Raw genomic sequence first — 15,428 nt, forward strand, 5'->3', positions numbered from 1 at the left:
TATGATTACTAATGAACACAGATCAGGGTAAACACACCTGGAAATAAAAACAAGCTACACAAATGTATGAATGACATCTTTATTGGTTTACCCTATGCAAGACCATATAGATATATCCCCTTAACCTCATACTTAGTTTGCACGTTTAACATTGCATAAGATCATATAGAATAGTGATCTATCTAGTGATATGAGAACCTTATTCATTGATGTAATTGCTAGATTGAGGAAAAATGACATTCATTCCCTCTGATTACAAGTGTGATCATCTTCAATCATGCACTACAGTGTCTGTGGCTTATGACTTGAATGCAAAACAAACTGGGCACTTATAAGTATTAGGCTACAGATTTGATAAGTTTGTCCGTGACATGAAACGACAATCGATGCCAAATTGCTCAACCAGACGGCCCGTTTGTGATGGGCATTAAAAAGGTAGCTGCTAAAGTAGAGGAGTTAAACACCTCAGACCAGAGTATATCAAATGAAGTTACAACTGAACCAAGCAAAATAAATGCAAAAATTATTTAAATCTCATTGCAGAAAAAGAAAAAGTCTCAAAAGACCTAAATAAACCTTTGCTCTGACCCAACGCAGGTGGGTTCAGCCTATGAAAAGTGAGCATCTCTGCCTTCAGAGAGGGCGGAAAGCACGATTGTCTGCAACGCTCAATAGGCTGTCAGAAGTGGACAGAGAAACTCATCGGTCAGCACGTCCGTGTGAATATCAGTTCGTGTGGAGCGCTAGTTGCCGTTGGTGCGGTCACACAAATCAGACGAACGTTAACGTGTGCGAGGAAGTGCAAGACAGTACATAATTGGAAGGCTTCAGAACACTATAGCAAATGTAAACATAGCTTAGCTCTGGCAGGAAATCCAGTCTACTTTGAACCTCTTTGCAGATGTCAAATGTTGCACTTTAAAAGCCCTTGTGTGTGTATACGTGTATAGCTATATCAAAAACATGCATCCATACTTGTTTTTCGCGACATTATAAAAATTGTTTTAATCAAGCGTATACGTGTACATGTGAGTAAATGGAGGTTTGTGTGTCGTTAAGAAGTCTATATGTACAAAGTGTGCCAGCATTAAGAAAGGTTTGCTCATCCCTGACACTAAGATCAACGTGTACAATACATATAGGACATTGGATTTTGGTCACTGGGGGGGGAAAGGCAACACTAAATGATTATTTGTGAATGAAATATCCAACCTATCAAAACCACACATCAAACCTGAAAACAACTTTCTATAAAAACAAAGAAAAAGTGTTCTAAAATGCGGTATTTACATTATCAACATTACAGGCTTGTAAGCAGTGTGCACAGTGCTGTTTCCCCACTGTAGTGCTTGCAATGCTGTGTACGAAATCTACTCAAGTCAAAATGCTTAGAAGAATCTATCACAATGCAGGAAAAATACATTTGTTTTTAAATGTAACAGTCAACTTCATAGACAGCCAAGTATCGCTTTGTTATTGGTTATCAAAACATGTTCCAGGCATGTTCTCAGTGAAAGACACCGTGTTCAGCATCAGCTGTTTCAATCCTAGCTCAGAGATCTCTAGAGTCCTGTACGAACAACGCAAAACAGGAGTCAACATTGTCAAAATTAAGTTTTTAAAGATCCAGTATAAACAACTTCTGTTCCAAGTTGTGTTTTCTCTACAGTGTACAAAACGTGCAGTTATTTATTTTTTTTAAAGAATTAATATTGAATTTGGATTATTTACATCAAAACAAAATCCTCTGGATATGAAAAGAAAGTCCTTCACCGCTGCCTTCAAGCAGCTCCAGCCCCCAAACCTCCCACACCTCTCCTCAAAAAAAAGGAGGAAATCTTTTTTTTTTCTAAAGACGTCATTGTCTCCAGGATGTTTGTCCCGACAAGAAACAGGACACTGATGTTTAAAAAGAAAAGAATGTCATTGTAATCCAGAATTCACATTTTAAAAACACCGTCGACTATTTGGGCAGTTAACTTTAGATTTATGAACATGAGGAGTTCAGACAAAATATCTGGCAGATTAAAAGTGATAGAAATCCATGTGGAAATGTGTGGCTAAATGTGTATCCAATGCGCAACTGTATAATAAGAATACATCTTTTCAGTGGATTTTCCTGAAAACATTATTTAATCCCACAGCACACACCAGGCCATCTGTGGGTAATTGTGTTACTAAGGTTGCAAGATTACATGGTGCCACAAGCAACTACACGAGCAACACAATTTACTTTTTAAGCAATAAAGAACAAGAATTATCTTGCATCGCCATATATGACTGATCTCTCTAAGTCATCTTAGTTGGTCTATGTGAAAATGGGACTTTCATACCATGCCCCTTTACCTGCAGTATCAAATCACCGATGCCGTTCACAGCTGTCGTCCTGGTCGTAGAATATTATTGTTCCTTTGACAGTGAATATACACAGAAAAAAAGATTTTTCGAAATGTTTCAAATGCATCTGAATGCGTGTGTGTTGTATAGCCGGGATCCTCATGATCACAAATCTCAGTATAACCGTTTGAAATCTTTGGGAAAACCTTTTATCGATTTGTTTTTTGTGGTGAATTTCATATTTAATAGCTGAACTCTTTACCATGTGCTAAATAAACACAATTCCCTTCTTTACATTTCTAAACAATGATTTTGAGTGATAGAGAGCAGACGGTTTGATCCCTTAGCAGACCCTTGACTTGGAGGGTTAATGAATGAACTCAATAGATGACCCTGAGTGAATCATTGGCCTTATATGATGATGGCCATATTCTAAAGGGTAAAACATTTGTCGATTGCAATTCCTTATTCTTAATTCAAAAAAAATAAAAAATAAAATGTCGCTAATTCAAAAAAGGTCCAGTTTAAATGTACAGGCACAAATTGTCAGTAAACAGATGTATTTACATCAAGAAATAAAAACAAAGAATGGAGAGAAAAACACAAAATAAATGCACACCCCTCCTTTAAATCTCCATTGTGCCAAACGTTCTTCCACAAAGATGATATGTTCGCATCATAACACCTGGAGCTCATAATACCGACTCCTCTTCACATCCGGGAACCCCTTTCCTGAAGGATCTGCAAAGACCAAAACATGACAGAATGAACACAAAACACATCGTACCACATGCTCAGGAAGTAGTTTTGTTCCCGACTCTGTAAAGTCTACTGTATTCCTGCCACAGTGCTCACTCTCCCAGCCAGGAGCACTCACACATTTACTCTACGCGCTGGCTGATCCAAGCTTACTGGATGGGGTGCAGAGTGAGGAAGATAAAGCATCCTATGCAGTACGTGGTTCTAAAGCCAATAGTGGGTGAGCCCATGAAGCTTCCTTGCTAATGGAAAGACATGCAGCTGAAACTAACCACAGCCCGAGGAATGATTCTGAACTACAGAAGAGATGAACAAACTGAGCACTATGAAGGAAACAGCAGCAGAATAAAAATGTAACGTTACCTCGTTCAGGATAGATTTAAAAAGGCGTTTTTTTTTAACTTGTATTTCAGCTTTCAGCAAAATCATTCATAATAGCAGCGTGTCAATGTAAAGAAGATAAGGTTTGTTTTTTTCTTCATCACCATTCTGCTTCACCCGTTTTCCCTTTTGGGACTTAATTGCCGTCACACAAATTGAGATAATCTCAGGAGTCTAAACCACAACAACAGATATCGTCTTTGTGTAAATCTTGTGAGATTAGGGTTGGCTGATACAGATGTCATTAAGACGTATTGCCACATTTACTGCAGTAAAAAAATAAAATAAAAACGCCACCAGTGCTGTTAAAGCAACACTGGAAAATGGGGGCGTGTGCAGACGCAGCGGCTCGGTGCTCTCGGTTAAACAGTAGCGTTTTGTTTATGTGTGTTGAGTTTACTGGTTCCAGCACTCGGTATAAAAATGTTGCTGGCTGGCTGAGGGCTACCAAACGTTGCGTCACTACAATGACAATAAAAACCTCTTTATCTTTATCTACAACTACTGTTTTTGACAATGAAATGGACAAAGTGAGTGTAGTAACCCTCCCTTCCCTTTAAATGTCATTGAATGAGGGAAAATGAGTCAAAACTGCTGCAGCTGAGGATTCAGAGTGTCCTCCATTAAACAGGGTTGAGAGCATGAATATAATTACAGGGGTCTTATTTACACTACTGAAACAAATGGAGCTCTTCCCATCTGCTTCCAAAAAAAAGAGCTTCATCTGCAAATTAGTATTCAGCCAGTCTCAGCAGGAGCCATCTGGCTTTTGATTTAGCTTGTAGACTGTGAAGACCCAAGCTGGTTTTCAACCTGTATTCAGTCCCTTTGCTCTGGTTTAAAAGGTCTCGTCTTTGACACGTGAACAAAGTTTTCAGTGGCGTAACCTGCATCATAGAGGCACAGGGAAGAGAGGGGACCAGCTAGAGAGGCTATGAGCAGAGGAGCGCTCACCAGTGAGTCATAAACCCTCAACCCTAATCAGAGTCATTTCATAATCGGTCTCTTGGTCCTCACTCTGAGCAACATGCAGCATGCAGACAGCAGAAGGCAAGAACGGCATGTTGTAAAATAATGGAGGTGTAAGATGTTGAAAAAGAGAACGAGGGGAAAAATAAAACTAATGGATTAATGTTCAGAGGGTATTAATATTAACAACTACATTTAGCAAAACTCCAAAAAGGTACATGACATAGGTCTAAACGCTGAGTCAGCTCTGTCTGAGACACCTTTGTGTGGTCTAGTCGTCAGCATCTAAATGAAAGTTGTTCATGCCTGAGTCTCAACAGGAAATCATTGTTCACTTAAGAAAACGTCTAAATAAACGTCCGCTGTGCTTGAATTAATACTTCCTTTTTCTCTGATCACCGGCGGTTCTTCAGGCAGGCTGTTTCTTAACTGAGGGACTGAATATTCACAATGTTCTCCTTCATAGAGCTTTCTCATCAATAAAGCAGAGGTGCTTTTCAGTTCCCCGGTGGCGTGTTCATAAATGCGATGCATTTAAAACATTCAGCACAGGCCATCATTCACAGACGTTTGCTGTGGATGGCTTCTCAACATGCCTCCCCGCAAACTCAGACACTTACCTTAGCCTTCTCACTGGGCTCACTGTTTGTCCCGTATGATTGATTGTGCAGCTCCTTGGAGACTACACACAGGAACTCGGCTTGGTCTTCGTTTCCGTAGTTGTAAGAGGAGCCTATGCTGACCAGCTAGAGAGAGACACGAGAGCAGAGCACAGAGGAAGAGTTAGCCTTAGACTGATGAAGTAGAGGCAGAAACTGGGTTACTCATGGTGGGAAAACAGAGGCAGGGAGACATTAAAGTAATGTAAAAGAGGTGAACAACCAATCAAGGAGCAGAGAAGGTTCATGCAACTCGAATTTAAGGCTCGACAATAGATGATTTTGGAGGTTCTCTAATTAGAAATAGCTCAATACAGTTTATACAGACTAGACTAATCGAAGTGTGGTCGGTGTAACTCTGACGTTTGTTTTTAGGATTAATTATCTAATTTGTTACGTGCACCATATAATATGAGATACAGTGGAGATGACACACAAACATCCTCAGTGAGGTTTAAACCCAGAATGTCATGGACACACAATTGTATGGTACACCACTTGGCCAACCCACTGAAAACTTTTTAAACTAATACACTAAGAAAAGATGGACGTTAGAGGCTCCAAAACCTATTTAAAGAGCTAAAGTGTACTTAGAAATGTGTGTTTTAAGTAATTAAACTTATAAAATGCAATACAAACGGTGTTTTCAGGACCTGCAGAGATGCCAGCATTGAGAACCAAAATAAAACATTAATGAAGATCAAAGAGCAAACAGAAGATTGAGTTCCCAAAGTAATTAGACATGAGGAAAATAATTGGTGGACCACAAAGATAAGGTAATGATAATAAAATAAATAGCACAAAGACACCACAGTCAGAAAGTGCAGGGACTCCACCACAGGAAGCAAAAAAAAACGATGTGGGAACAGTGGATTTGACTTGATAGGACCATGCTCGCTTAAAGTGAATAGTTGGAAAGAAATCGATACAATCAAAAGTTGAAAACTACAGTATCGCCTTCAAAGCAAATAAAGAGGAGCAAACTACAAATTAGATCACTCCCGTCAGTAAACAGTAAACACCCGCTCCATGTTTTAGCTCTGTGACTGAAGACAACATGTGTTGGATTTTCTTTAGTGCTTCGACTGCCATATTAATTCAGATCAATAACATCAATACTAGATACTGTGAGCTGTGTTCTTAAAATCTGCTTTCTTTGACTATTGGTTTACTCTACGTTTTATATTGGGCGGCCGTGGCTCCGTAGAGGATCCATTATATTGACGGCTCCTCCAGTCCGCATGTCCAAGTGTCTTTGGGCAACTTATTGAACCTCAAATTGCTCCCGAAGGGCTCGGGAGTATCGGTGTGTGAATGTGCGTTGAGATTAAATCCTGATGGGCAGGCTGGCAGCTTGCATGGCGATGGTATGAACGTGAATGTTGTCATGTGGCGTGAAGCGCTTTGAATAGTCGGAAGACTAGAGAGGTGCTATACAAATGCAAGTCCGTTCACCATTCCATCATGTCTGCCAAGTCGTCAGCAGCACGGCTTAACATTCTACCACAAGTATGGAGAGAGAACCGAGTGCAGAACCCAAATTCAACCAACATCAGTGAAGCTGCTGCTTCTAACAGCAAGTGGCTTTTTTCTTTGAGCACTGAATGCGTCCGTCAGGAAAAGAATTTGCATGAGAAAATTTTCCTATTCCAAGTCATGTCAGTTTGAATAAAAAGACACAAACGGACACAAGATATATTAAAAAGAAAACGTGGATAAGATCTATATAAACAAACCCTCGTTCACACCTTGAAAAAACATGCGAGAAACAAAACAGAGCAGTTCCTGTTCCTGAATAACTGCTTTTACTGCTGGATGTTAAGTGTGTGTACACTGCAGGCTACATGTATACCGTCTGTACCCAGGTGTGCATGTTCAGACATGCATGGCCTCATTAGCCACTGCTGCCGGAGACTTGTTGTTGTTAAGCAATCTTCCTCACATTAGGCATCAACGCAGCAATAAAAAGACCAAATAATCCCAACTAGCTACCATGGATTCCACTCGTCACGCTGCTGAAGACGAGTCAACGAGCACCAACGCCTCAGACTTTCTGGGTGAAATACACTTCGACAAATTGTTTGTATTAAATGGCATCTTAAACCAGCCGTAGGTCATTAAAGCTCATCTCCCCAATACACTCTCCTGGGCTGACGACGGAGCTTTCGGCTTTGCATAAGGAGTGTTTCTAGGAGTTTCCCATCTGACCTGTATAAGGAGATTATAGAGAGATTTCAGCTCTAATGGGATCCCTCGTCTCAGAGAGATCCATTCACATAGAATACACAAAGTGTAGTTTCTCAATACAAATATTAGCCTTTGGCAGCTCCAGCTGAACACACTCATGTAAGCCTGGACTATTCACTCCTAATGTTTGAATATATATATATCGATAACAAGGTAGATTACCTGCGGGGGGGGGGGGGGGGGGGGGAAGACAAAACAACATTTCACTACTAAACAACCAGCACTATATTACAGCACAGTCCCCAAAACAGCAAAGTGGCTACATGAAAGCACAGAAAGCTGTTGCCAAGCTTTAAAAACTGTGAATGCAGTATGAATTTAAAAAAAAAATAAAAAATAGCATAATGAAATAAAAACACAGACAAGAAGAAGTGTCATGGTCTCTTAGCCTCACTGGTGAGCAAGCAGTACAAATGAACATGGAAAAGAATCAACTCAAAGAATGACCAACAGCTATGTGTCTACTTGGGACAAACGACGGTCAATGGGGTGTGTGTGTGTGGACAACATGGGGACCATGCAGTGACCAGCCCGTGGACAGAAATTTGTTAAGACACACCTCTCCGCTGTTGTTTGGCAAAGCAGACTCCTCTCCCTTCACCTCCCTTGACACAATCAGCAGAAACTCTGACTGGTGGGCCCGCCCGTAACCTATACTGACAAGCTGCAACGACCAATCAGAGCACAGAAGGGATGCCCGGATCATGTATGCGGACAGTGAGAAAGATGCGATTTGCTGTTTGGCTTTTTTTTAACAGCCATTTTCCAATATTGAGGATTGGACTTTCTGGGTCAATGTGAGCATAGCGGGGAGGGTGAAGCACATGGAAGGAGGAATGCTGCTGTGACCCCGCAGGAAGACATTTACCTGTTCAAACTTCCAGCCGTCAGACATGGTCGACACCATCTGTGTCAGCTCCTCCTCCTGGCACTGCAGCACACGGTAAACATGCTTCACTGGAACCTGAGAGGGGGAAAAAACACACAAGAGAAATGGAATCGAAAGGGAGAAATAACACAAAAATGAATGGAACAAGATCGTCATATTCATGGGGAAAATGTATTTTAATAAAACTTCATGTACCTGTGATGTTTTACAGTCGCGATCCCTGATCTTGTCCTTGAGGAGCTTTATTAATGATGTGATGTTGTAGAATTCGGCCTCTTCTAGCACACCTGAAACAGTAAAAAATAAACACTTAAGCATATAGCAGACATATCCTTCTACGACTTTAAGGTTATGCAGAGATGATAGTGTAATGTGTGAGAATCTTTACTTCTTTGACCAGTCAAATGATTTGCATTGCACTTTTGGTCTGTCAAAATAGAGATGCGATGGACAAATAGGTAGTTGCCTGTATTTCTTTTTTGCAATCATTGCCATGTCGTCACTTTTTTGCAACAATCAATCAACAATGATGAACTCAAATATTCTACAGAGACATTACCTTCCTCTGCCAAGTCCCTGTTGAGCACCAGCTTGCCATGTCTCAAGTAGTTCAGCACTGGCCCAAAGTATGTGGGGTCTCTGTCGATGAGATAGGCACCAGTTTCATCCTGAAACACGGGGAAGAAGGAGGATGAGATTAATAGAAGAACACTGTATTTACCGACGGTGTTCGATTTTCAGAAACAATTCAACATTCAGCCACACTTAACAGAACCACTGCTTGTCATTTTAATTATAAGCATCCAGTACAGGGAACACAGTGTGCACACGTATATCTGAATTGAAACATAATCTGTGGGGGGATAAAAAAAAACAAAAAAACACTGTGCATCAGGGAATAAAACTCGAGGGATAAGAATTATGAGGTCAGCTCCTGTGCTGATAATCTCTACTGGGGCTGAGGGGACATGCGCACACAAGTGTGACAGCTTTGGGCTATCACTTCACTATTCCCACAGGCCTTGGGTTTGATCCAGATTTCCTCACAACTACTGGGTATTCCCCTATTTCTGTAAGTACTGTGATTAGACCGTCTAAAACAATTAGAGCAGAACATAAAAAAAAAAAAAGAAAAAAAAAAAAGATTTGGAACAGCAAGCTGAATCCACCACGTGGACCAGGAGAAAGCACCGTGGCTTACAACCAACAATTAGCCGAGTCAGCTCTGGTCTGCTACATAGTTGGCCAAACACATAATACGAGTCTGTTTGAACTGCTGTAGAACTACTGCAGCTTCACATTTACTAAAGCACTCGGAGGAGGGGGGGGACGGACCTTAAGCAAATGTTGTGCTGATCCTGAAATGCGACAGGATGTTTGACTTTGCATCGGTCGGGTATTATGGCTTCAGGAGCAATCAGCCGCACTGATGGTCGCTGCAATACTGTCACACTCTGCGGGCCGTGAGCAAACTCAAACAGACAAGACTGCTATGAAGAACATGTGATGGGTCATAGTTACCTCGTCTTCACAAGCTCAGAGAGGATTTAAACTCAAAACCCATTAATCTTGTCCATAATGAGAGAAGGTCCCTGTGCATTTTCCTTTGTAATGAATCTGAACCCTCCTGGCTGGTTGACCTCATTTCCAATGCAAAAATATCCGACCGGAGCCTAATGGAGCTCTATTCTGGTCTTATCGCCATGTGTCAGTTTCTTACACTTCCATAGTCACTGAAGTTTGAGCACAAGCACAGGTAGGCCCCTGCGTGGAGGAAACAGACCAAAGCTGTACGTAATGGTTGATATTAACAAATAAGCTCAGGTGTCTACTATTGACCTCCAGCATCACCTTTTTACCAAATGAATGAGATCCATTGACCCTGCTCGTAGCAGGAATTTGGACTGGTAATAGCAGGAACAGCAGAGGTGCATTCCACCAATTACTGATATTACTGCTTATTTCTGCGTTTGACAAGTCAATATGTCTGTTTGACGAAAGGTCTATTCAACTTTAGATTCACTCCCCCTTCATCCTACTTTCACTAGAAAGGGACAGTTTGGGAAACCGCTGCTATAACAAGAACTTGTCAAGGCAAGAAAATATTACCATGTGCTTGAAAAAAAAGGGAAATACTTAAAAATACTTTAGTTTCCATGTATGATGTGCTTTTAGCATAACATTTGGCTAATACATATGGTAAAACTTACATTTAGGGAGAATTCCAATAGCCCAGTGGTTAAGGCTCTCACATTAATTCCCTTTTCCGTACGGGGACATTTGAATAACCGCCGTGAATAACACCTGCGCCCATCCTACTATGATAAGTCAAAATGTCTGCTGTGAAAAGGGCTGGACTGCATTATGAAAATGTACTTCTGTAAACGGCCTCAAAACACTCCCACTGATCAAACGCTCAAAGATACCATATGTGCACTTCACACTTCTGTAAACCTTCCGCTTTCTGGCCCGTCGCTGGTCCTCAGGGTGCACATGCATCTATGGGGGACCGTAGGGCGACAGTGACCCAGTTCAGAAAAAGATGATTATGGGGGCTCTGATATGGGAGCCCCGTGTACACAAAGGGGACAGTGTCTTTAATGAGAAACAAAAGGCTGTGTCTCTGGGGCCCCGGCTGTGGGGCACTGGGCAACAAGCAGAGGGGGGGGGGGGACAGGAAGAGGACTCGATGCTCAGTCTGAGAAAGTTCACCATCTCCGTGTTATCGTGGTGATGATGAACAAAACTTATGATCTATGAATATCAAGGTTTGCTGTTAGACCTACAAAGCCAACAGCTTGAACAAAAAACACCAGATGATAGCAACAAATAAACTGACAACAACCACCAGTAATAGCTCAGCTGACTTTAGGTCAGGCATGCTACATAGTGCTCTGTGGTTTGGTGTTGTAAAAATATTGAACGTGCAAAGCCTTCCGTACATACAGTAACAAGAGCCAAGTCAAAGCAGGCCGAACCCTGACTGGATTCAAGCCCAAGATAACTTGAAATTAAGGTAAATAGAAGCAAATTAGAAGGGCGGGCTTTGAATATTAACCTTATCACACTTCTTCTATACACAATACACATCCTCCCACAGGAAATACCATGGTGAACCACCCTTAAAGCATGTGATGTCCAACAAGGCTTTTTGCAGACACATCAACACTGAATGTCAACTCCTAATTCAACAAAATTAACAAGTCGCTGCATGTTTGCTTGCGAGTACAACGATGGGTGTACACCAAAACCTTTGCATGGCACAATTCACCCAGTCGAGCCAGACAGGTGTGGGTATATATATATATATATATATATATATATATATATATATATATATATATATATATATATATATATATATATATATATATATATATATATATATATATATATATATATATATATATATATATATATATATATATATATATATATATATATATATATATATATATATATATATTCACTGCTAAATTCCATATAACATCGGCTTTCAAATAATACACCAGGTGGTGGTTAGCAGTCGTTATCAAAGAGAAATAGCAACATCAGTGAAGTCATTCTAATTTGCATGTTGCACGTTATCAAACGCTGCTCAGCCTTCACTGCAGTCAGGGTGGAGCACCAGCTTACTGCAGAAACACCACTTAAAAGATGTTGCAGTAGATCTTCTGAACCACATGACTGTAGCTACTTAGCCAAGTGGAAGCCTGATGCTTGTAGAGTAGGAGCCAGGAGTCCCTCTGGAGTACAAGCAGTAATGGCATCGTCAAATGGGCCTTCAACTTTTAAATAATACACACAGCACACCAGGGCTATATTATGTGAAACTATCTCATATTTCAAGATATTTAACACGGTGCATTTGAATGAGTTTAACCTTTCACGAAGGCTGGGAAGAACATATCGCCTTTCTGCCATTTTCAACTCTGCAAGGGAACACCGTTAGTGCGTTTTGCAGAACAATGATGACGGTAAACGAACGGCTCCTTTTGAACATTCCCTAAAAGCATTGCTGCTGTAATGAGAGGCAGTTAAGTAGCTCCACGACTAAGCTGGCAAACCAGAAAATCACTGCGACCTGGAGCTTTCTCCTGGCAGAACGAGAAATGTGCATTGCAACAGAAAAAGAAAAAGGCTGGAAGTGAAATGATTGGTCTCGTGGGGAATAAAATTCCAAATGACAACATTTTAATTTAAGGCTATGAACAACTGTAGGTGACTGGCTTTTGTGAATAAAGTTGCTTTAGACCAATAAAGCCAATCGGCCTCGAGTCGCACCTGATTTGCCAATAGTACTCTGCACGGTCCTGTTGAGCACTTACTGCAAGAAGACAGAGCAGGAGGAGACATCACTGTGAAATATTTACATCGCCTCCCACGGTGTGCTCAGGCATGACATACAAGCTGAATACGGCATTAAATGCGACCATATTTCTCCTCACACATGCCGCAGAGAGAACTTCTTTGGTGCATCAAATGGATATAAATATGAAAAGAATAAGCTGTGGAAGGAACAAGAACCCTTTGTGATGGGGTGCTTGAAAAATTGATGCAGCTCTCAAAAGCTTTGAAAGCTGTGTCTCTCCTTGAGTGGTCTCGAGCTGAGCAGTTTGAAAGCAGGCGAGGGACGGACGCCCATTGATGTGCAACTCCCAGCTGGTTGATTGGACAACTGATGACTTTGAGAGCAATACCCGCTTATGATTTCGCAGCATCAAATATTCACACAAGTCTAACAAACCTAGTTAACATCTTAAGAGTAGGATGTTAATTCTAGGGTAAACTATTTAAAAAGAATACTTATAAATAAAAGGCTTTCTGTCTCATCTATGCACGTGACGGCACTTCCTCCACTTTCTCCCTGATCTACCCCAATGTGCAAAACAGGCTCCAGTCAACAACATGAATAATGCAGTTCTCCTCAAGAGTCCGGCTGAAGCGCGTCAGCCTGAGTGACTGAGAACTGAACCACTCATTTCCTTGGCTGGGAAACACAATACTGCATTCGCACAGAAACAGAGCTCTTCTCTGATCCGTTACTCTGCTGGGATTCATATTCACACGCAGTCGTGTGATGCAAAAAAAAAAAAAGATGGCCTTCTTGGCTCAGTCGCTGATTAGATGAAATCATGCCGATGTAAATTGTTTTAGACACAGCAGCAAGTGTAATAATTTCCAATAACCTGCTCTTTATTAGAAGCTATCTATAATCAGACTGCCTGCAGGAGAGAGGTACAGTAATGGCCTGAGAGTCTGATGCACACTTAAGACAAAAGGATTTAGATGGACTGATCCGTTGCTCATGGGAGGATAAACTGACAAAAAAGCAAGCCGATTATTGAGAGATTAAGATATTTGCATGAAAATACGAGATGATCCACGGCCTCAGCTTAGCATAAAGGAGGGCAGCGGTGGAAGTAGATGACAACAATGAACAATGGGGCAGTAAACCGAACGACGAAACCCAGAGCATATTATACTATGTATACAGACACTAATACATTGTGTTTGACAGTGCCGGGGGCCTTCAAGCACACACACACACACACTGCTGTTAGAACCGGCATATGGACAAACAAAGAGAAGCCTGCTTCTGGAGCATTGAAGCCATTCAGGCAGAGGAGTGACTTCATCCTCAGCTCTCAGTTGTCAGCAGCACCTCACTCCACTTGGCAATGACTTATGTGCTCATTAGAGAAGCCTCGGCACCAGCACAGAGGCTGATTACTGCACAGCGAACAGAGCCAAGTCACAGACCCACCTCAAGAGAGGAAAGGGGGGAGGGGGGGGACACAAATTGATCAAGCAATAAAGTCTTGTATGTCTTGTATTGTAAGTCAATTACAGCACTAACGCTTGTAGACATCACATTATACATCCGCATTTCTGTACTAAATTATATAAAAATAGAAATTGGCATAAGATTTTGGCTATTAGAATATTATGCTAAAAGTCCATTTCATATTTTACTGAAATTATTCTGTTATACACTCAGACTGATACGCTGAGTGAAATAGTTTACATTAAATACTATTGTAACCCATCTACAGCCATGCACAAAATCGGGTTACACTATCTACAGAGAGGTCCAAAGTTTAATATTTAACAGTAGTTTTGTGAATAATGGAGAATAATTGGTTGCCGTCACTGTTTTGACATCGCACAGCTCTGCCTCAGACGGAGAAAGTTTCCAACTAACGTTCTGGGGCGACTTGATATTTAGCCTGAAAAAGCCGTACAATTGTTTAAACCACGCGTTGGTGTTTACATCAACACTTTAAACAAGACATTGAGGTAACGACAACCGCAAGACCTGGCAACGAATTTTGTTAAAAGACCAAAATGAGCAAACTACACACAGATGCTAGCAGCAAAGATCATATGTCATGTGGGGACTGTCGGAATCTAGCTAGCTTCGCGTGCTAATGCTAGTTAGCCACACACATTTGAGTTAGCACAAAGTATGAATAAACAGTGATGTTCACACAGCGGGGCATCTGGTTAAGCAAGCTGGTACACACAGTCACCAACCATCCCAATTGCTCAACAATACAGGAAGCAACTATAAAGTAATTTATAGTTAACCAATAGCGCTCCTAAGTACAGTGCTAACTAGCTTAGCATTTACCTTGTCGGAGTCGAGCTCGGGGTCAGCTTGGCTCAGTCTGTACAGAAATGATTTTGGATCTCGACACAGCGTCTGTCTCGTTGTTAAAAAATACGTCCCCCCGACGTTTAGTCGGATCCACTTCGATGCCCCGACACCGGCTGGGACGTGTCTCTCCGCCGGAGAATGGGCCAAACATCTCCGGTGGACGGAACCGCTTGTCTCGGAGCTGTTCTCTGCCATCCCTCTCTTCGTCTCCTCCGCCCTCGCCTTGGCTTGTGTGCGGCTGACAGGAAATATCTAAGCTGCAGCCACTGACTTCCACGATTCATGCAAAGCAGGCTGCCAGCGCCACAGCCACTCCTACCAGCCCACTCCAGCACCCACAGACACTTTGTGTAGATTATCCCGGAGAAGAGAGGCTCTCCCGAGTTTGATCCACTGACGCCTCGATGTGGAGCAATGGTCTCTTGATACCGACATCCCGGAGATGTTACAGCGTATAAAAATGTCACTTCGTGAACAGTATTTCATGCTCGCACATACTGAAGATCAACCAGGTTTAGGTTTTCTC

General features: G+C 41.6%; 1 protein-coding gene across 2 annotated transcripts; it reads right to left on the bottom strand.

Annotated features, from left to right (window-relative positions):
• Positions 1–65: 65 nt before the first annotated feature.
• On the bottom strand, positions 66–15,246 carry kctd5b (potassium channel tetramerization domain containing 5b). 2 transcript variants are annotated; one of them, XM_076093526.1, is made up of 7 exons: positions 14,876–15,246; positions 8,801–8,909; positions 8,437–8,528; positions 8,221–8,316; positions 7,912–8,016; positions 5,067–5,192; positions 66–3,078 (listed from the first exon to the last, which is right to left on the bottom strand). In XM_076093526.1, the coding sequence occupies exons 1-7, from the start codon at positions 15,095–15,097 to the stop codon at positions 3,049–3,051; spliced, it is 780 nt and encodes a 259-aa protein (XP_075949641.1). In that variant the 5' UTR covers positions 15,098–15,246; the 3' UTR covers positions 66–3,048. The 2 variants fall into 2 exon arrangements, with proteins under 2 accessions (XP_075949641.1, XP_075949642.1); XM_076093527.1 differs by lacking the exon at positions 7,912–8,016 and having other exon boundaries at positions 14,876–15,238.
• Positions 15,247–15,428: the final 182 nt, after the last annotated feature.

This window comes from Anarhichas minor, unplaced genomic scaffold (assembly GCF_050575085.1).
Source record: "Anarhichas minor isolate MPS153535 unplaced genomic scaffold, ASM5057508v1 ptg000017l, whole genome shotgun sequence".
Classification (NCBI taxonomy): domain Eukaryota; kingdom Metazoa; phylum Chordata; class Actinopteri; order Perciformes; family Anarhichadidae; genus Anarhichas; species Anarhichas minor.

Excerpts from the sequence above, each read along its gene's own strand:
- kctd5b (XM_076093526.1), bottom strand. The coding sequence starts at position 15,097 with ATGGCAGAGAACAGCTCCGAGACAAGCGGTTCCGTCCACCGGAGATGT. Across the intron at positions 8,529-8,800 it reads CAGGGACTTGGCAGAGGAAG|GTGTGCTAGAAGAGGCCGAA; the intron begins GTAATGTCTCTG and ends TTACTGTTTCAG. Across the intron at positions 8,017-8,220 it reads ACGGCTGGAAGTTTGAACAG|CTTGTCAGTATAGGTTACGG; the intron begins GTAAATGTCTTC and ends TGGTCGTTGCAG.